General features: G+C 46.8%; 1 protein-coding gene across 6 annotated transcripts in view; it reads right to left on the bottom strand.

Moving 5' to 3' along the window:
• APBB2 (amyloid beta precursor protein binding family B member 2) overlaps positions 1-21123 on the bottom strand; it is a 329153-nt gene that overhangs the window by 127720 nt on the left and 180310 nt on the right. For all 6 annotated transcript variants that reach the window (XM_006169204.3, XM_006169203.3, XM_006169208.3 and 3 more), the window contains one exon: positions 1985-2193. In XM_006169204.3, coding sequence (XP_006169266.1) covers positions 1985-2193 — 209 coding nt within the window. The remainder of the gene's footprint in view (positions 1-1984; positions 2194-21123) is intronic.

The following is a 21123-nucleotide window of genomic DNA, read 5'->3' as shown; positions in this document are numbered from 1 at the left end:
TGACTTTAAGCCACCAGGTCTGGGACTCAAACCATAGCCGAATACATGGGAGTCCAGCAACATAGCCATTATGCCAACTGTTGGTCCTCAGATGACGCCTCTTTTGCCAACCACCTTGCATTCTGGGGCATTTTGGTTCCTTCTCATCCCCTAGCATGCCAAACACAAGATGAATAAATGACTGAACGGAAACAGCCCAGGATGTAGGACCACCCGGCTCCAATGCAAAGCTGTCGAAGGCACTCAGTAAGAAGCAACAAAATCCTATGTGGTTTAGTGGTCAGGGCATGGGTCTGATATTAGGGCAAGAACAGAGAAACCAAGGCCCTTGCCTACCAGTGAGGGGAAAGCTTGCTCCAACCTATCACTTTAAAGACAGAGGCTCTGGGAACCAGCAGTTAGCATAATGGCTATGTCGCTGGACTCCCATGTAGTCAACCGCGGTTCACGTCCTGGACCCGGTGGCTTAGAACTCACGCCGGGCGCATGTGCGTGCGTGCCCAAGATCCCGGAAGGAGAATGGAGGAGAAGGGATTGTGGCGTGGCCATCCCCCCTGGGGGGTGATTTCTCACTTTCTGTCTCTCTGTCTCTCTCTGTCTGTCTGGCGAGCGCATGCACCCTACAGCGAAAAACCTCTCAAAAATAATAATAATAATAATAATAATAAAGACAGAGGCTCTGAAGCCAAGGCTGAGTAAATGCTTTGCCAAGGGCCTCTGACACCAGGATTGTGATTAGACTAGAGACCTCACTGCCTTCCAGAGAAAAGCAAGTTAAATAATCAAAGACTTAGGAAATAAGATGTCTCCTTTTTAAGACACGAAGGGTGATCATGGTGGGAAACAGAAGAGAAACTCTACACGTATAAGATGCAGTTCAAATACCCATTCAGTCCTCAAAGGAACAAAAAAAGGGCTTGTTAATGAACAAAAGATTATGATCAGAAAAAGGCCGAAAAACCTGGATATCAGGGGTCAAACCGCTGCTTCTCAAAAACGCCATTATTTCATTATGACCTTTGCCCACTGGAACCCCGCTGAATATTTTGTTATCAGGATTCACAAAGGTTCACTGCAGGGACCTTTACATTAATACATGCCACAGTGAGTTCTGTCATGCTCAGTTCTTTGTTTAAACATCCAGATGTCTTCCTCAGGGGTAGCACAAATTTATGTTGTTAATTATCCCTAAAACAATGTCACTTCTGCTAAGTAAATAGATGCTTTTTTTAAAAAATACAAATTAAGCATTTAAGGGTTCTCAAGGGTTATTCTTGTAAGACACCCTCTCCAAGACTGATAAAAAACGTGGTAATTATAACATGTCTGGCTAAGACATCGTTCTTCTGCATGTAAATTTTTTTTTATTTTGGAGAGGTTTTTGCCATAGGGCGCGTGCGCGCACCAGAGAGACAGAGAGAGACAGAGAGACAGAAAGCGAGAAATCACCCCCCCCCTCCAGGGGGGATGGCCACGCCACAATCCCTTCTCCTCCATTCTCCTCTCGGGATCTTGGGCATGAACGCACACGCGCCCGGCGTGAGTTTAAGCCACCAGGTCCAGGACGTGAATTGCGGTCGACTACGTGGGAGTCCAGCGACATAGCCATTATGCTAACTGCTAGTCCCTGCATGTAAATAGTTTAAGGAGCCAGGACCATGTGATCTTATCTGGAGAGTAAGGTATGCCTCAGTGAGCCCCAGCGACTCTTAACCATTCCTCATTAACTGGCCCTTCTTGCTTTCTAGACCTCGAATGGTGTTTCAAGAGGCCAAAAGCCATTAAAAAAATGAAAACATCCCTGAAACATGGAGATCGCCACTCCTGAATAAAAGGAAGCGTTACTGAGGTTCAAATACACCGTGCATGAAAATCAAAACGCTTACCTAGACGACCTGTTGTTGGAGCAGGAGCAACGAGTCTACAGGGACAGCACAAGTTATAGCCACTCTACTAAGCTAGTACAAAGGACACTCCACTTTACCTCGTTCTCTGGGGTAGGAGATGACGTTACAGAACTAAGGGACCCTTTCCTAGAACCCTGAAGATCGGCTGGGATGGCGACCGGCCGTTCCCACTGAGTCGTCCCCGTTGGGATGTGCCAGTAATAGGTCCCCGCGATGTCGCTGACTCTCTTCCAGCCGGGCGGCAAATCCGGATCCGTCTGAAACGAGTGGTCACTCCATAGGTCTGCTGGAAAACGGGAGAACAGAGAGAGTTTTAGGAAGAGAGTCTTTCAACTTCAGTACCAATAGCTGGGGGAGCCCTATGGGCAGACATGTCCACGGTCCAAAGGAGAAGGACTGAAACCATAACGTGGAGACAGAGGGTGGCGAAACGCGTGCTCAGGGACAGAACTAGGAGAAGAGGTTGACGCTTGAGAATACAAGGAGGCTGAAAAAGTTCCTGGAAATATAGAATTAAAGCAGATGTTTAGGGACCAGCAGTTGGCATAATGGCTATGTCGCTGGACTCTCATGTAGTGACCGTGGTTCAAGTCCCGGACCTGGTGCCTTAAACTCATGCCAGGTGCGTGTGCGTGCGTGCCCAAGATCCCAAGAGGAGAATGGAGGAGAAGGGACTGCGGTGTGGCCATACCCCCTGGGGGGTGATTTCTCGCTTTCTGTCTCTCTGTCTCTCTCTGTCTTTCTGGCGAGCGCACGTGCCCTATAGCAAAAACCTCTCTAACAAATAAAAAAATAAAAAAGTCGATGTTTATATTGGTGCAAAAAGCTTTAAAAGCCTTGAATAGGTTTTTCATCATATGAACATTCCAGGAGCTTTTTGAAGATCCCTTATGTAGTCAGAAAGGCCTTTATTATTAGTTTTTATTTTAGTTTTTGCTGTAGGGCATGCGTGCTCAACAAAGAGAGGGAAACAGAGAAAAGAGAAAGAGAAAGTGAGAAACATCCCCTGGGGGATAGCCATGCTGCAATCCCTTCTCCTTCAGTCTCCTCTTGGGATTTGGGACGCACACACTCTGTGTGATTTTCAAGCCATCGGGTCTGGGACTCGAACTGTGCAGTTGGCCATGTGGGATCCAGCACCTTAACCTCGAGGCCACCCGCTGGCCCAAAGGCTAATTTATGAAGTTACCCTAAGGCTCTAAGAAGCCTGTGAGCAGGCTCAAAGCTTCATGAACCAGAATGAACTACCTAACAAGATGCTCATGACGACACACAGAATCGAACGCACCCCCCGTGTCATTTAGTAAGATGGATTGGCTAGCATCGGGGCCATTCCCAGCTGTAACTCTCACCTTCTCTAACAGCTTTGCATAAATGAGTGCTGCATTTATATCTGTCAATGCATGTAAACAACCCCTCCCCTTTGACTGTAAACACCCATAAAGCGGCAGGGTCTTTTGTAAAACTTGAGTAAAGAAAGCAGACTGGAAAAGCCTTAGGTTTCAACAAGGGATCAGACTAAAACCAGGCCAAAAACGTAAGCACAGGAAGTAGATAGACATGAGCACAGGAGGTGACAGACAATGGAGGATGGTGGGGACTGTGGCAAATAGGTAAGCACCCGTCAAGTCTAAAGGCGTCTGACTTCGAAATGGTTTAAACGCTGTGGGGAACAAATCAACTATAGACAGGAATCGATGACAGATACGCTGAGATACGCTGTGAGAGGGATTTTGTCTTGTTCAGTCGATCAGAGGACACTTACGGAAGCCTAGATGGGACAGCCCAGGACACACGCTGTAAGGTGTAATCTCATGGGGACCGCCATGGCGCACGTGGTCCATCACTGACCAGAACGTCATTATGTGGCCCATGACTTGGACATAGACTGGACAATTTCAGCCACATGTGGCCTGTGTAAACATTTTATCAGTTTATGGAATAACTATTTGCTTTTAAAAATCTCATTCTGGTCCTTCTTCGAGTAGACTGTGAAATCAATCAAAGCACTATAAGAGAGAAGTAGAGGGGCCAACAGGTGGCGTGATGGTTAAGGGCACTGGACTCCCACATGGCCGACTGTGGTTCGAGTCCCAGATCTGGTGGCTTGCTTTCTCTCTCTCTCTAGCTCTATCCCTCTCTGGTCAAATGAAAATAAATAAATAAATGGATAAATAAAGTTAAATAAAATAATGCTTTAAAAAAAGAGAGAGAGAAGTAGAATGAGAAAGTCTTAGGGACAAAGGGACACAGAGGGACCACAGGCAGTTGTAGCCATGAAGGTGGGCAGAAAACCAAAGACCTTTGAGCTTGGAACCAAGGCGTTTTATTATAAGGACTAGGTCTCTTTCTTTTCTTTTTCTCTCTTTTCTTTTCTTTTCTTTTCCAGAGGGGGTAAGCTGTTGCAGGGAGAGAAAGAGAGAGCAACAGAGAACATGAGAACGCATCCCCCATGGGAGACAGTCATGTCACAATCCCCGTGGTATTTCCCTCTGAGATTCTGGGCGTACACACATGCGTACCCAACATGTCTCTCAAACTGTCGGGTCTGGGACTCGAACTGTGCAGTCAGCCATGTGGGATACCATTACCTTACCCACCGTGCCACCAGGTAGCCCTGCATAAGGCCCTTTTCAGTGTGGCTGCACCAAAGAGCTCAGAGCACTTTATGATAATTCAAATGAGGACGCATGCAGGCCTTGCTCTGTGCAAAAGTCACTGGACCACGTGGGCGGGCATCGCTGGGCCCTGACAGCCACAAGGAGTCAAAGAGAAACCGAACAAAGAGGCTGCTCAAGGCATGGGCACAGAGGTGCTTTCATGCCGGAACCGCGCCCCAGATTCAAATCTGCCAGAGGCAAAGCCGCCCCTCGTCTCAATTCAGGATGGAAACTCCCCCGCCCCGCTCAGGAAATCCAGCCCGATTGCATCCTTTCAAGCCGCCCACGTTCAGCAGAAGCAGGTCTAACCAAACGTGTTCGTGCTTTTGGGTCCTGTCTCTTAGGGAGCGGAGAGGTTGTTTCAGAAGGGTTTGTTTCCATTGTTGTTTTCAGCATCACAACTGGGACAGGAATGACAAAATACAGAGGTCTGGGGACAAAGTTGGAGAAGACTCTAGTGAGTGGGGCCCCTGGTCTCATCCTAGAGCTCACAGACAAGAGCTCTGGGACTAACACGAAGGACACAAGAGCACCGGGGCCGGGCTCAAACATCTATCCTGGCCCCCGTCCCCGCCAGGGCATGAGTACATGGGAAGAAGAACTCACATCGCGCCAGGGTAGGAGACCATGCCAGACCACGGGCAGGAGACCATGCCAGACCTTGGGCAGGGCCTGACTTGGCAGCTTTCTGGCTGGGCTGTCTGAGGGGGCCTTTCAAGGCAGCATGGGCAGGTCCTTGCGCCCTGGCAGGACTGGGCTGTCCTGGCTTCAACCCAACCCATTCCTCTTTCATGTGGTTTATATAGTAAGCTTGCGCTGAGATTCGGCTGGGATAAAATACAGAAGGGGGTTTATTTTGCTGCTCAGTATTGATCCTGATGGGTCAGCAGGTGGCACGGAGGTTACATGCTGGATCTTGTATAGCTGACTTGGTGGTTCAAGTCCTAGACCCAGCGGCTTGAAAATCATGCCTGGGACATGGGCATGTGTGCCCAACATCCTGAGAAGAGGATGGAGGAGAAGGAGTTACAGCGTGGCCATCCCCCTCGGGGTTGATTTCTCACTTTCCCTCTTTCTGCTCTCTCTGGTGAGTACATGAACCCTATGGCAAACAAAACAAAACAAAAGTAGACACGCACAATGGTAACGATGATGGTGAAAGAAGAGAAGTGGCCCATGTACAACACTGCCAACAGTTCCAGAGTTCCAGAATCGTTTGTAGAACCTCTTCCACGCCATCCCGCAGTGGTTTAAGGATGGACGCCTGAGGAGGGCAGGCAGACGCCATGTCTCCCTCACCCACCATATCTTCACATCCAGCATGGTGGGTGTCAATTACAGTTGTGTGGGTGCGTGGACGGATGGATGGACGGGCGGAAGGAAAGAATGAATACAGAGAGAGAAACAATGGGTGCATGAGTTGGGCCCTTTATGATGGGAGTTGGAAGGTGGCACTTAATAAGAGGAATTCTGAACATCTCGTTTCTGTGCAATGTCACACAGCAGAGTGACTGGGCGACCCCCAGGATGACCATCCACTGCCTGCTGTAGGTGGGGTGCATGGGTGTCCTCACAAACAAAAAAGAAACACAGTGAGAAAATGAGAGAGAGTCCTGGGCTCCCGACCAGGAGATCTGGAGTGGCATGTTGTTCCTTTCTTTGTACTAATAATTTCCACCAGGAAAAGCAGAAAATACGTCTTCCGGGGGCTCTCAGCCCTACCGTGTTCTATTCTGTTTAATCTCTATTCCTCCAACTTGCCTTGTTTTCCTACCTTAACAACCATGCATGTTTTTAAATAAATACGTTGGACCTTATTCAACGCTTCAGTGGTTTTTGAATGTTACAAATTGGAGAGACAGGAGTGCAGGGAGGAAAAATTCCAGGCCTTTCCAGAACTTTCCGACCTCAGCAGCACTTCTTGTCTGGTCTCATACGAGTGAGCTCCTTGAAAACAGGGATTGGTGGTGGTTGGTTTTCTTTTAGATTTTTGCCATAGGGTGCATGCACTTGTCGGAGACTGAGAGGGGGAGTGTGGGAAAGCACCCCCACCCCCCCACAGGAGGGACAGCTGCATCCCAATCTTCTCCTCCAGTCTCCGACTGGGATTTTGGGCACCTGCACACACATGTTAGGTGTGATCTCTCAAGCTGTTGGGTCCGGGACTCGAACTATGGAGTCGGCTATGTGGGAACCAACACGTTAACCACCACGTCACTTGCTGGCCCCAGGATCAGTGGTTCTTTAAAATGTTTTGTTTAATATGATATTTGAGGGAGCCGGTAGGTGGCGTGGTGGTTAAAGGCGCTGGACTCTCACATGGGAGTATTATAATACATCCATGTAAAAAAAGGAACTTGTAGACCAAGAGGTGGCATGGTGGTTAAAGCGCTGGACCCCATATAGCCAACTCCACAGTTCGAGCTCCAGATCTGGTGGCTTGAAAATCACATCAGGTGCGTGTGCATATGTGCCCCAAATACTGAGAGGAGAATGGAGGAGAAGGGATTGTGGTGTGGCCATCCTCCCTCAGGGGTGATTCTGCCCCCAACCCCAGCCCCTGGTATCTCTCCAGTGAGTGCATGGGCCCTACAGCAAAAAACAAACAAAACAAAACAGAACAAAACAAACAAACAAAAACACTAAAGAAAAACAAAGGGAACTTATAGGGCTGGGTGGCAGTGGAGTGGTAACAGCTGGACCCACAAGGAAACGCCCTGGGTTCACGTTCTCAAGCCTTCCTAAGCATGGTGGTCGCGGGTGTACCCATGACCTGGGTTGACTGAAATTGGGGTGGATCACAGCATGGAGACCTCGCTGCAATAGGGGGTACTTGTCTCTGTCTCTCACAGAATAAATAAACTTTAAAGAAAAAAAAAGGAATGTGGGCCAGCAGGTGGGATGGTGGCTGGGGTGCTAGATCCCACACGGCTGACCCCATGGTTTGGGTCCCAGACTCGGAAGCTGGGACCAAAACACACACTGAGCACGTGTACTTGTGTTCCTAAAATCCAAGGAGGAGAATAAAGGAGAGTGGATTGTAGCGTGGTCATCCCTCTTCGGGGATGATTTCTCATTTTCCCTCTCTCTCTGTCTCTGTCTCTCTCTGGCAGGCGCAGGTACATGATGGCAAAAAATATTATTAAAAAAGAAGAAAGAAATAACTTGTGTATACTTTAGAAGGGCAATTTGGTATGATCACTTTGGAAAAAAAATATATAGTTACTGCCTACTTAATAAAGTTGAAGACATCTCTATTCCACAGCCCAGCAATTCCACAGCGCGTGCACACCCTAGGGAATCCAGACACGAACACCAGACAACATCGCGTCGCAGCCTCACTGGAGCAGCTCCGACCTCCAAACCACCCTGACAGCTGTTGACAGCAGAATAAAGGAACAAATAATAGCGAATCCAATAAGCAGAGCAGCAGAAAGAGTCACACACCGATACACACACCAGTCTGGTCGACGATCACAAACACGCTTCTCTGATAAGAGAAACGTTCTCTACGCTTCTATCTGAACAAAGTCCAAGAGCTAGACTCCACTTAGGGATGTGGCTACAGAAACTAAATCTGTAAAGGAACACAAGGATAATGTTAACACAAAAATGAGACCAATGACTACCTAGGGGGGAAGGAGACAGCGAGGGTCACAGACGGTACTTCGAGGGTCCCTGTTAGTATTAGAAATACTTGATAATCTTGACCTGGCTGGTGGGAACATGTATGTTTTCTTTATAATTTTTGGTTAAACTGTACGTTTATGCATATGGGTGTTTCTGTAGGTGTGTATCTTGTTTTTCACAATTAGAAGAAACATTTCAGTAGAATTGGGACAGCAAAAGTTTCAGCTGTTTTTTTAAAAAGAGGTATGCCAAAGCCATCGAGTGTCGTGGTGGTTAAGGAGTCAGACTTCCACATGAACAACTGTGGTTCGAGTCCCAGACCTGCGGCTCGCTTTCTTACTTTCTCTCTCTCTTTTTTTTTTTTGGAGAGATTTTCACCGTAGGGCACGTGCGCTCGCCAGACAGACAGAGAGAGACAGAGAGACAGAAAGCGAGAAATCACCCCCAGAGGGGATGGTCATGCCGCAATCCCTTCTACTCCATTCTCCTCTCGGGATCTTGGGCACACACGCACACGTGCCCGGCGTGAGTTTTAAGCCACCGGGTCCGGGACGCGAACCGCAGTCGACTATGTGGGAGTCCAGCGACACAGCCATTACACTAACTGCTGGTTCCCACTTTCTCTCTCTCTTGTGAATGTGTGTGCTCTACAGTAAATTTTAAAATCATAATTATAAATAAATTAAATCATTCTAAATAAATAAATAAATATTAAAAAGAAGTGTGCCAATATAGAACACTGGGGACCAGCAGTTAGCATGGCTATGTCGCTGGACTCCCATGTAGTCGACCACGGTTCGAGGTCCAGACTTGATGGCTTAAACTTGCGTCAGACGCGTGTGCTCTGTGAATATGTGACTATGAAAAATATTTATTTTTTTTCCTTTATAAGAGAGACAGATAGAAAGGGAACATGACAGAGATAAGTTTTTTAGTTCTTTTTTTTTTTTTTTTTTAAAGGTTTTTTGCCACAGGGCATGTGCACTTGACAGAGGGAGGGAAAGTGAAAAATCACCCTCTGGGGGAATGCCCCTACTTCAATCCCCTCTCCTCCATTCTCCCCTCCAGGATCCTGGGCACACATGCACACACACCCAGCATGATTTTCAAGCCTCCAAGTCTGGGATTCGAACTGCAATCAGCCACGTGGGAGTTGTGTGCCTTAACCACCACACCACCTGCTGGTTCCAAGACGAGTATTTTTTGACAGGGTTCTGCAGTTTCAAGATCTTCCTGCTCCAACCTCCCGATTAGCTGGGATGACAGGTGTGTGGAACCACCCTCTGGAGATTCAAGTTGGCCCTGAAACCACATCCGGGTCTCTGTGAGGCTCCAGCCTCCCAAGCAGTAGCACTACCAGTGTGCCCTGCAGCGGGACTATTTCTTTTTTCTTTTTTAGGTTTTTGCCATAGAGTGTGTGTGCTCACCAGAGAGAGAAAGCGAGAAATCACTCCCCGGGGGGATAGCCATGCCACAACTCCTTCTCCTCTGTTCTCCTCCTGGAATTTTGGGCACGCACACACATGTGCCCAGCGTGACTCGTAAGGTGCTGGGTCTGCGACTCGAACTATGGTCAGCCATTTGGAAGTTCAGCTCCGTAACTACCATCTCACCTGCTGGCCCCCAGTCGGGCCTATTTCATAACCTTTAGCATCAAGATTTATGCCCCTATCTCCCATTTTTAATAACAGTTGCTTCCATTTTTTTTTCTAAGTTGTTGTCAAACACAAACCAATCCCAAATAAATAAAACTGTTTTATATTTGTTAATGACTCTTGAGTCCTCCACCCACCAACTACGGGCCTGGGGACCTTCATTAGGAAGAGCACTGCCTGCTGGAAATCACAGCGTGCACTGCTCACATCAACTCCAGCTGGAGGGAAGGGGGAAATCCAGGTCTGTCGGTGCTTGAACCCAAGGGCTTAGATACTGCTCTGAGGATATAAGAGCTGGTAACAATAATGGGACAGGAACGCTGGCTGGGTGCTGGACCCTGCGCCCTGTGCTGTGGACCTTGAGGTCAGTCACCTCTGTCCTGTGGAGGTGCTACTGTCACCCCATTTTTTTAAAAGAGAGATTTTTATTTATAGGGCACATCGCTTGCTGGAGACATAGAGAGAGACAGAGAGATAGAAAGTGAGAAATCACTCCCCAGAGGGAATGGCCATGCCTCAATCCTTTCTCCTCCACTCTCCTCTAAGGATTTTGGGCATGCACGCACACGCACCCAGCATAAGTTTTAAGCTGCTGGGTCATGAACTCATCCTATGTGGGAGTCCAGCGACATAACCATCATTTCATCTGCTAGCCTCCCATTTTTTTTTAATACAAATTTCTTTATTTTTCTTTATTTTTCTTTTTTAAATTTGCCACGGGGTACATGTACTCACCAGAGAGAGATAGAGAGCGAGCGAGAGAGTGAGAAAGAGAGAAAGTGAGAAAGCAAGTCACCTGTTCTGGGACTTAAACTGTGGTCGGCCATGTGGAAGTCTAGTACCTTAACCACCATGCAACCTGCTGGCCCCTGTCACCCATGTCTAAGGCTCAAGGAGGGCAGCAGACAGGTTTAAAGCCAAAGAGGCTTTATATATCCTGATACAGAAAGGAGTTTTACTTGTCCAGGTCCTGAGAAACATCAGTAGGAACAGTTGGAGGAAATGGTAAGGAGAATAAATACGGGTGAAAACGATGGCTTCCAGGCTGACCTGGAGACCAGCAACTGAACTGACCAAGGTCAAAGAGCTGGGAGCAGTGGCACCAGGACTGGCTCCAGGACACTGGCCCAGAGTTGGCAACCACCCCACCCCGACCGCTGGGCCCCTCAGCCCACGCTCATGTCACTGCAGGCTTGTCTACAGGGTCCTCCTCTGCACGCTCACCTCCCTAAGTCTGCTCTCCCCAGCCACACTGCCCAGCCCCTCCATCTGTAAACACTCCTTGGAAGCCTGGAAGATCCACCTCCACTTCGGGCTCTCCTGCTCCCCCTCCGGGAGGGTGGCCCTCCTCAGAAGCCTCAGTCTCCTGTCACCACTGAAGGCGCCAGTGCGTGTGCTGACAGGTCAGCGGTGGGAGCTGAAGCCAGAGGTGGCCTTTCACAGCGGCTCTGCCACCCCGGCTGTAAGTGCCTTCTGTTCTTTTCTGAGAGAACAGGAAACAGCGCCTGCAAGTCAGAGAGTAAAAATAGCCAGGCTGAGAGCTCCACAAAGTCCCTCTTGTGCTGGGAGCCTCCTGGGTCAAAACAATACTTGGTTGGTGTGGCAACAAGGAGCCCTGTGAGCACTGGCCTAGCCCCTTCCAACTGGTGCACACTGTGCCGGGGTCTGGCTTCTTGGGAGGGACGGGCACCAGGGCCAGTGTGTCAAACAAACCCACCTTCAATCACCCTCTCCCCTGGGCTCACATGCAGGAAAGCAAGGGTCAAATGAAAACGAATTAGCGTCTAACAGCAGCTGGAAATTTCCTCTCCTGTTGCAGAGGGCAACAGAGAGCGCTGAGAGTCTAAATTTAGCAAGGTCTGCACAGCATGCACAGACGACTTCCCTCGGGCCTCGGAGTGGCACTCAGGCCACCTAACGCTGTACGGCATCCAGGCTTGGGTGTGCGATACACGGAGTGGAAAGCGAAGACGGAGGAACTCATTTGACAAGTAGTTCCCACTTTGTGCCGAGCAACGTCAGGGTATGTGTGTGCGTGTGTGTGCATGCATGTGCCTGCTCCCCTGTGTGTGCATGCATGAGGACAGACTCAGATGGCACCGAGGGCCCAGGGCAGTGGTTCTCAAGTATCAGAGTAACCTTGGGGGCTTGGGAAGACACAGAGCACTGGGTGGCCCTCCCAGTTTCCGGCTTGCAGATCTGGGGAGCTTTTGCAGCTGGGGCGGCAGAGCCATTTGGAAAGGCCACCTCCGGCTTTCAGGGTGCACCGTTGACTTGCACTTCTGACAACTCCCAGCGTGATTCTCTGGCTGTTGGCCTGGAGACCACATTGTTGAGACCCCCCCACACCTCGGACAACAGAAAAGGCAATCATTTTTTCCCAAAAATCTTGGTTGAATCACTAGATCCATAGAATTAAAAGAATGTGAAATGGACATTCATTCATTCATCCACGAATCTATTCTTCTGTATCAAGGTCCTCCTAGAAATGCCAAGCAGTGTCTAGGAGCTGGGAATGCACCAGTGGGCCCAGGAGGCAACGTGGGTCACGTGACCAGCCAAGGCTGGGGCTAGGAGAAGGGTCCCACCTTGGCCTTGGTCAGAGATGAGAACAGCATTCCTGGCCCAGGGGACAGAAAGCACAAAGGTCACCTGGCAGGAAATACTTCTCCAGTTACAATAGAAGAGTCATGGGGGGCCAGCAGGTGGCGTGGTAGTTAAGGCACTGGGTCCACATGGCCGACTCTGCGGTTTGAGTCTTGGATCCTGCAGCTTGAAAATCAGGCACGTGTGTGTGTGTGTGTGTGTGTGTGTCCCAAATCCCAAAAGGACAAGAAACATGTGAAGGTCTTCGTGCAATTTGTGTTTTTAAAAGATCAAAAGAGTCATGTGGGGACCAGCAGTTAACTTAATGGCTATGGCTATGTCGCTGGACTCCCATGTAGTTGACCACAGTTTGAGTCCTGGACCCAGTGGCTTAAACTCATGATGGGCAGGCGCGTGTGCGTGCGTGCCCAAGATCCCGAGAGGAGAATGGAGGAGAAGGGATTGCGGCGTGGCCATCTCCCCTGGGGGGTGATTTCTTGCTTTCTGTCTCTGTAAAAAAAAGAGTCATTTGTCCTGTGCTTCTGTTCTTGAGGCTGCTTAGAATTTGGTGTGAAATTTTCCTCAGACAAAGGCACGGGCAGACTAGACTTTTTGATAATTAAGGTCATTTTTTACTTAGGCCGAGGAAGGAACGTGAAGGCCAGCAGGTGGTGTGGTGGTTAAGACTGTATTTCTCTGAATCCCATAAGGACCAACTGTGCAGTTCGAGTCCTGGATCCCGTGGCTTGAAAAACATGTACGTGTGTGCGTGCATGCCCAAAATGCTGAGGGAATGGAGGAGGAGGGGTTGTGGCGTGGCCACGCCTCCTGGAGGTGATTTCTCACTTTCTCTCTGTCTCTCTGTAGTGAGCGCACATGTCCTATGGAAAAGATCTTTAAAAAAAAAAAAGAGAAAGTTCTCTTTGTATTGACTGATATGCATGGTATTCCTTCTGGAAAAAGAAGTGTAATACACTGTAAAGTTAGATGTGATTTACTGTCATATAAACAAGATTATAATAATAAAAAAATAAAAATAAATAGAGAGAAGGTTCCATGAAAACGCCAACCCCGCTAATAGCAGCTTGTTAACCAGCGTGGGGCTGTTTTGCTATGTGGCTGATCCTTCCAAGAAGCAAAGCAAAGAACGTAATAGCTGGCCTAATTTATGTTGAAGACAGTCATCTTCTGACACTGCTTCTGCTCCACCTCGCATCCCCATGAAAGTCTGCAAATAGGACGTGATCGGGTAAGTGAAAGATAAAAAGGAAGCCACACCTCTCTGCTCACAGACGGTGAACTAAAATCAAAACAGTCGGGGCCTCTGCAGACAGTGAAAAAGCATGGAGTGTGAGCAGCTAAAAGTGACCCAGAAGCAAAATCTGAATTCGTAAATCTTCACTCGGACGTACGCACACACGGACACACATGTATTATCAATGTTAATCACAGGGGCAGGTCTTGGAATATTTTAATTATTGTTAGTAAGTTTAATTCTAAATACTTAAACACACCAATAAAACATACATGTTCTTTTCTTTTCTTTCTTTTTTCTTTTCCTTCTTTCCTTCCTTCCTTTTATTTTCTTTCTTTCTCCCTTTTTCTGTTTTTTTTTTCTTTCTTTCCTTCCTTCCTTCCTCCCTCCCTCCCTTCCTCCCTTCCTTCCTCCCTTTTTCTTTCTGCCTTTTTTAGTTTTTGCTACAAGGTGCATACACTTACCAGAGACAAGACAGGCAGAGGGAGAGAGAAGGAAATTGAGAAATCACCCCGAGGAGGATAGCCGAGGGGCAATCCCTTCTCCTCCATTCTCCTCTTGGGATTCTAGACACGTATGCACACATGCCTAGTGTACTTTCCAAGCTGCCATGTCTGGGACTTGAACTGCAGAGTTGGCCATGTGAGATCCAGTGCCTTAACCGCCATGCCACCTGCTGGCTCCCAAAACATACATATTCTTACTAATACTATCTTTAAATTTAGAGAGAGCACTTGCGTTCACATGCACACAGTGGGTAGGGGAGCACCCTTCACGGGGCTCTGTCACACAACCCCTTTCTTTAGTCCGACAACCTGCTAGGCACCTGCACTCTCTCTCACACACACACACTCCGTAGATTTCCAATCCACTACACCAGGGACTCGAACTGTGCTTGATGTGGCTTTCAGTTCTGCAAGCCAGTAACCTACCAACTTTGCCATAGAGGCGGGGCCCATTTTCTTGCTTGTTATGAAAGGAGATATTAAAGTCTTGGGTTGATGTAAAATATAACCCAAGAGGGCCAGCAGGTGGCATGGTGGTTAAGGTGCTGGAGTTCCCACATGGCTGGGCATGGGTTGAGTGCTGGACCTTGCAGGCCATGGTTTGAGTCCTGGACCTGGCAGCTTGCTTTCTCACTCTCCCTCCCTCTGTGTCTTTCTCTGGTGAAACTCATGTGAAAAATAATATTAACAATAATAATAATAAATAAATAATTCTTAAAAAAAATATAACCCAAGAATGCTGTTTCTTTTAGAATGTGTATAAAGGATACTATAGCATAATTTACAACTAGGACTGAGAAGTTTCAGATTTAAGGTGTTTTCCCCCACAAAAGAAATTAAAAATCAAAACTGAAATTGTGAGTGAAGATTAACATATAATTTTTTAATTGCCAGAGGACATGTGTGCTCATCAGAGAGAGACAGACGGGGGAGGAAGTAACCCCTAACCGGGCATGGTCATGCTGCAATCTCTTCTCCTTAATCTCCCCATACTGTCAGAATTCGGGGCACACATACCCACCTGTACCTAGCATGTTTTGCAAGCATGGGGGGCAGAATTCAAACCACGATCTGCCATGTGGGATCTAGCTCCCTTAACTACTGGGCTACGAGGTGGGCCTGAACATTCGCATTTCACATTAAGAAAACTACAGACCATTCTGGTAGCCTCGGTTTTGTTTTTCTGAGCAGCATTGGGGAAAAACTGCATCGAAACTAACAAATCTCCAAAATTCGAAAGTCTAAGCATAATGACGAAGAATGGAAATAGGTGGGCATGGTCTTGAAATGGACAATTTAAAACACAATTTAAAGAAGTAAGGACCATCATTGCCAGAAGGTTCCATTGCCTTTTCCTCCAGCGGTCTGCTTCTTCCACTCACCTAATGCATGCCATGCTGTTTGACTTAGGTTTGGCAAGATCGACCCATCGGGCATTCAGTTCTTTGCTTTGGGTAAATTCAGTTTGGGGAAATACTTACGGTCTCATTTGGAACATGGTATTCTAGAAAGATCTACGATTATATGGAAGTTAAGAAAGGGGTTAACTACACAACATCCCTCAGAGAGTGTGTCCGGCTGGCACGTTCTCTGTCAACCCAACCTCAGAACTTCATTTCATTATTATTGGGTTGTGAGAAAAGTCATGATGCAGTTTTGCATAGAAAACATAGAAAAATATATCACTACTTTTTTTTTTTAAGAGTTTTTTGCTTTAGGGCACGGGCGCTCACCGGACAGAGAGACAGAGAGACAGAAAGTGAGAAATCTCCCCCCGGGGGGATGGCCACACTATAATCCCTTCTCCTCTATTCTCCTCTCAGGATCTTGGGCATGCACGCACATGCGCCCCACGTGAGTTTAAGCCACCGGGTCTGGGACTTGAACCATGGTCAACTACATGGGAGTCCAGCGACATAGCCATTATGCCAACTGCTGGTCCCACATCATGACTTTTCTGACAACCCAATATTTCAGAGCGAGCAACAGAAGAAGGGAAGACAAACGATGACCGTCTCTTTGGCTTTCACGCCACCAGACAGCCAGAGACGTCACTAATGCCACACACTGTCAAGGCGGGCAGGGTGGAAGGTACATCGAATGAGGCCAACTTTCCTTTCCAGTATCCCTCTTAGAGCCGTAGTCCTCGGCCGGTAGACCACAGCAATGACCACAAGATGGAAGCTGTCTTACGAGCTGCCAAAACCAGCGCCCAGATCATGAGCGGTCCATATGGTGAAGGCCAGGACCTGACTTTCCATCAGTGTTAAACACTGAACGAGGGAACCAGCAGTTAGCGTAATGGCTATGTCGCTGGACTCCCACGTAGTCGACCGCGGTTCGCGTCCCAGACCCGGTGGCTTAAAACTCACGCCGGGCGCGTGTGCGTGCGTGCCCAAGATCCCAAGAGGAGAATGGAGGAGAAGGGATTGCAGCGTGACCATCCCCCCTGGGGGGTGATTTCTTGCTTTCTGTCTCTATGTCTCTCTCTGTCTGTCTGGCGAGCGCACGCGCCCTACAGTGAAAATCTCTCCAAAAAAAAAAACAGTGAACGAAAGATGACGACTGAGAATCTAGGGAATAAACACAATACTCAATGACAACCGGCCTTTCATCCGCATAGTAGAAGAGCAAGCCGAAGTGGGAACCATGTTTTCTAAATCAGAATCTATCGTGGGAACATTATAGCACTACACCCACAGATAAATGTATATAATACTTTGTTTCTGATATGAGAACTACAGCATCTGGGCTAACAGGTGACGTGGTGGTTAAGGTGCTGGACTCCCACATGGCCAATTGCAGTTCGAGTCTCAGACCCACGGCTTGAGAATCACACCAGCTGCATGGGGGTGCAAGCTCCAAATCCCGAGAGAGTAAAGAAAGGATAGTGGAGTGGCCATCCCCCTGGGAGGTGACTTCTTACTTTCCCTCTCTCCGTCTCTCTCTCTCTCTACCTCTTCTGTGAGCTTACATGCCTTATGGCAAAAACCTGGGAGAAACAAACAAACAAAAAGAGCTTCAGTATTCACTTCTAGAGCATTAATGGACTTTCAAAGTGCTCTAACAAACCCAATCACATTGGATCCCACAATACCTTTTTTTTTTTCTTGGAGAGGTTTTTGTTATAGGGCGCGTGCGCTCGCCAGACAGACAGAGAGAGACATAGAGACAGAAAGCGAGAAATCACCCCCGAGGGGGGATGGTCACGCCGCAATCCCTTCTCCTCCATTCTTCTCTCGGGATCTTGGGCACACACGCACACGCGCCCGGCATGAGTTTTAAGCCACCAGGTCTGGGATGCAAACTGCGGTCGACTACGTGGGAGTCCAGCGACATAGCCATTATGGTAACTGCTGGTTCCCATCCCACAATACCTTCTGACAAAGGTAGGGGAGATATTATTCCCATTTTACATATTAAAAAAAAAAGACATTTCAGCAATGTACAATAAGTTGATGAATTTTTGGAAACTAAGTTATCGTTTGCAGGAAAAAACTCTGTATTTCTGTTTGGGAACCATTATATTTGTTAAATGTCCTTTAAAGGTTAAGTGACTTTTAAAGGAATCAGCAGAAGTGAAGCAAATTGTTCATCTTGTCAGAATGGTTAATGGACAAGCTTTAATATTTGATGTAAAACAGGATTTTGGACTGTGGGTGGGAGGAGGTGTTCAGAGAACAATGTTTTCCTGAGATTAAGTTTTAAAAACCCAGTTAAAGGGGTCAGAAGAAAAGCTTTTTTCTCTGAGATAGTTATTCTCTACCTGAATAAAAAAAAGAATTTTATAAGATATAAATATATTTCAACTAACAAAACATGAGAGAATAGAGTCATGGAGTAGAGAAGAAATTTAATTTGTTGTTCAAAAAAGTTACAAAGTTCTAGTTATCTAATAAAAGTTCATCAATAAAGAAACTCTTGGGGCCAGCAGCCCTGTTGTAGGTGAGACTCCCACATAGCTGACCCACATGTGCGTGTGTACTCGGAATCCCAAGAGGAGAATGGAGGAGAAGGGATTGCAGCATGGCCATCCTTTCTTGGGGGTGATTTCTCATTTTCCCCCTCTCTGTCTCTCTAGCAAGCACGCATGCCTATAGCAAAAACCTAGAAAAACAAAACGAAACCAAACAAAAACCAAACAGCTTTCTCCTTAGCATCAACTCTAAAAGGAAGTTAGGTGGGAGATGGCACAGGATGTAGAGAGACAGTAATTGACAATGGAAGTGTCATATTGTATCTGGTGAGGGGGTTATTTCATACATCTTGTTCTCAACTATCATTTTGTACAAAAGGTAATGAAGTGTAGACGATTTTTAAAAAGTAAGTTAACAGGGTAATCCATTCAGCGCCTGTTTTTTGTCTATGAGCAGCCTGGTGTTGGGGTCTCGTGAATAAGGTACCGAGAGCAGACAATGCAAGGTATTCAATATGCTGGCTCTTCTTTCTCAGTGGGTAACTTCTGATCTGACTCATGGCCCCAGGGAAGAATGCCTACATTTTCCTAACCTTCCTTGCGGCTAGGTATGGCCATGCAGCAACGATTTAAACCACTGGAATGTTCAGTTTAAGACTTATAAGGCAGTCGGGACCAGCAGTTAGCGTAATGGCTATGTCGCTGGACTCCCACGTAGCCGACCGCGGTTCACGTCCCGGACCCGGCGGCTTAAACTCACGCCGGGCGCATGTGCGTGCGTGCCCAAGATCCCGAGAGGAGAATGGAGGAGAAGGGATTGCGGCATGGCCATCCCCCCTGGGGGGTGATTTCTCGCTTTCTGTCTCTGTCTGTCTGTCTGTCTGTCTGGCGAGCGCATGCACCCTACAGCAAAAACCTCTCAAAAAAAAAAAAAAGAGAGAATTATAAGGCAGTTTCCCGGAGTCATTAACCAAGACTTGAAGGTACATTATCTTTCCTGCTACTTGGAACAGAGCTGCTGCAGTGACGTGAGGACAGGGTAGGAGAAGAGCAAGGCAGAAGATCAGTTCCTGAGATCTCTGTACAACTGAGCCACCGTACTGAACTGCTACTACATGAAAGGGAAATGCATTTCTACTCTAACAAGTCAGTTTTAGAATCTTGCATTACTAACAGTTGCAGTTGATTCTAACTTATTCTTTTAAGAGCAGAAAACTGAAATCTAGACCTACTAACTAGAAAAGAAATAGCCCCTAATGGATTAGCTTAGTAGATTAATATCCAAATAAAACACAGAACCAATATAAGTGTTGCAAAACTGATGACTGGGTTGGAAAACTGTGGCATATATACTATGGAATATTACACAGCTAAAAGAAATGAGGAGAGTCTATCGTTCGACTCTAAATGGATGAATAGAGAACATTTAATGTTGAGCAAAGTGAGCCAGACCTTAAAAGACACACATTGTATATCCCCCATTCTATTTGTAACGAGTGTGTGCACATTATGGTAGAGGGCGAGAGATCTAAAGATGTGATCGTGGGAAGGACTGGTGTCTATGCTAGTGATAGCAATGGGGGAAAATGGGAGGTAGAGAGTGGGTGGTGGATGGTGAATGGGAGATCCCCCCCCAAAAAAAAAAGATTATAAACTTTTGCTTACAAGAGAAAACCAAATCAAAACATATTTTTTCCTATTGTCTGAAATAGTTCACAATAGTCTGTATTTATTAACTTACCTGTCATCAAAGAGCACTTTGTCTGAAAGAAAGGTTTGATTAGTGTCCAAAATGTTTATGATCTTTCGTGAAGTTGTAGCTTTTTAAATTAATTTGTAAGCCACTGTTACAAAGATCACTTTTATTTTTAATCTCTTATTTTTGGTTCATGTGAAATGACAACTGAAATTTATTTGGTCAATGTTTTTTGCACAAACCGAATAAAGTTTGTGTTAAGTTTTTCTTCAAAAATACTCAAATCAGGGACCAGCAGTTAGCGTAATGGCTATGTCGCTGGACTCCCACGTAGTCGACCACGGTTCGCGTCCCGGACCCGGTGGCTTAAAACGCGCCGGGCACGTGTGCGTGCATGCCCAAAATCCCGAGAGGAGAATGGAGGAGAAGGGATTGCGGTGTGGCCATCCCCCCTGGGGGATGATTTCTTGCTTTCTATCTCTGTCTCTCTCCTCTGTCTGTCTGGTGAGCGCACGCGCCCTATAGCAAAAAAAAAATCTCTCCAAAAAACAAAAATATACTCAAATCAAAATCAATAGGCATCTAGGTTATAGGGTTGGGCTAAGAAGTCTTGCACCTGACTCTAACTCGTCCAATACTCTTTCTAAAACATCACACTGTTGGAATAGAACTTCATGAGAATGACTCATTCGTGTTCCACAGCCCGGCACCAATCCAAACATCCTAACTCCATTTGCAAACATTGTCAAAAATACCAAAGGCACACATTGCACTAGGCCCGATTCTCTACAAACTTCAAGAAGAACCTGCAGGATTTAACCCATCACAAGCAGCATCTAGTCAGTCATTTGACTTGAAGGCTTGAATTATCTGATCTTACCCTGTGTTCCTCTCCTGCCCCTTCCTATTCTAGGTCAAGGGAGAAAAGCAAAGATCCTTGAGGGAAATACAGAATGGCTGCCAAGGGCATATGAAACAGCTTAGTGGTTTTTTCTTTCCAGCGATGAAAGAGTGATATACAGAACTCCTGAGTTCTTCAAAGATGCTGGGCTATTGACAGAAAAGTGGGGATATTTATGAATCCCATCTGCCAAGGACGCACGTGTAGAAAGTGCTTTTTTTTTTTTTTTCTTTTAACACCTCTCAAAATAGAATCTAGCATAGAATAATATTAGGTAATTGAGCTGCAAAAGGACAAGTAAATGGATTCATTTTTCTTAAAACTCCCAAACAACAAACCAGTGCTCAAAGTTTAGAACTTTTTTTTTGTAAAGATAAGAACATGAAACTACCTAGTGTTTAAATTAAACGA

The sequence above is a fragment of the Tupaia chinensis genome, unplaced genomic scaffold (genome assembly GCF_000334495.1).
Source record: "Tupaia chinensis unplaced genomic scaffold, TupChi_1.0 Scaffold146907_1, whole genome shotgun sequence".
NCBI classification, from domain to species: Eukaryota; Metazoa; Chordata; class Mammalia; order Scandentia; family Tupaiidae; genus Tupaia; species Tupaia belangeri.
The sequence above is the reverse complement of the archived record's forward strand: the minus strand, read 5'-3'. Positions and strand labels throughout refer to the sequence as shown.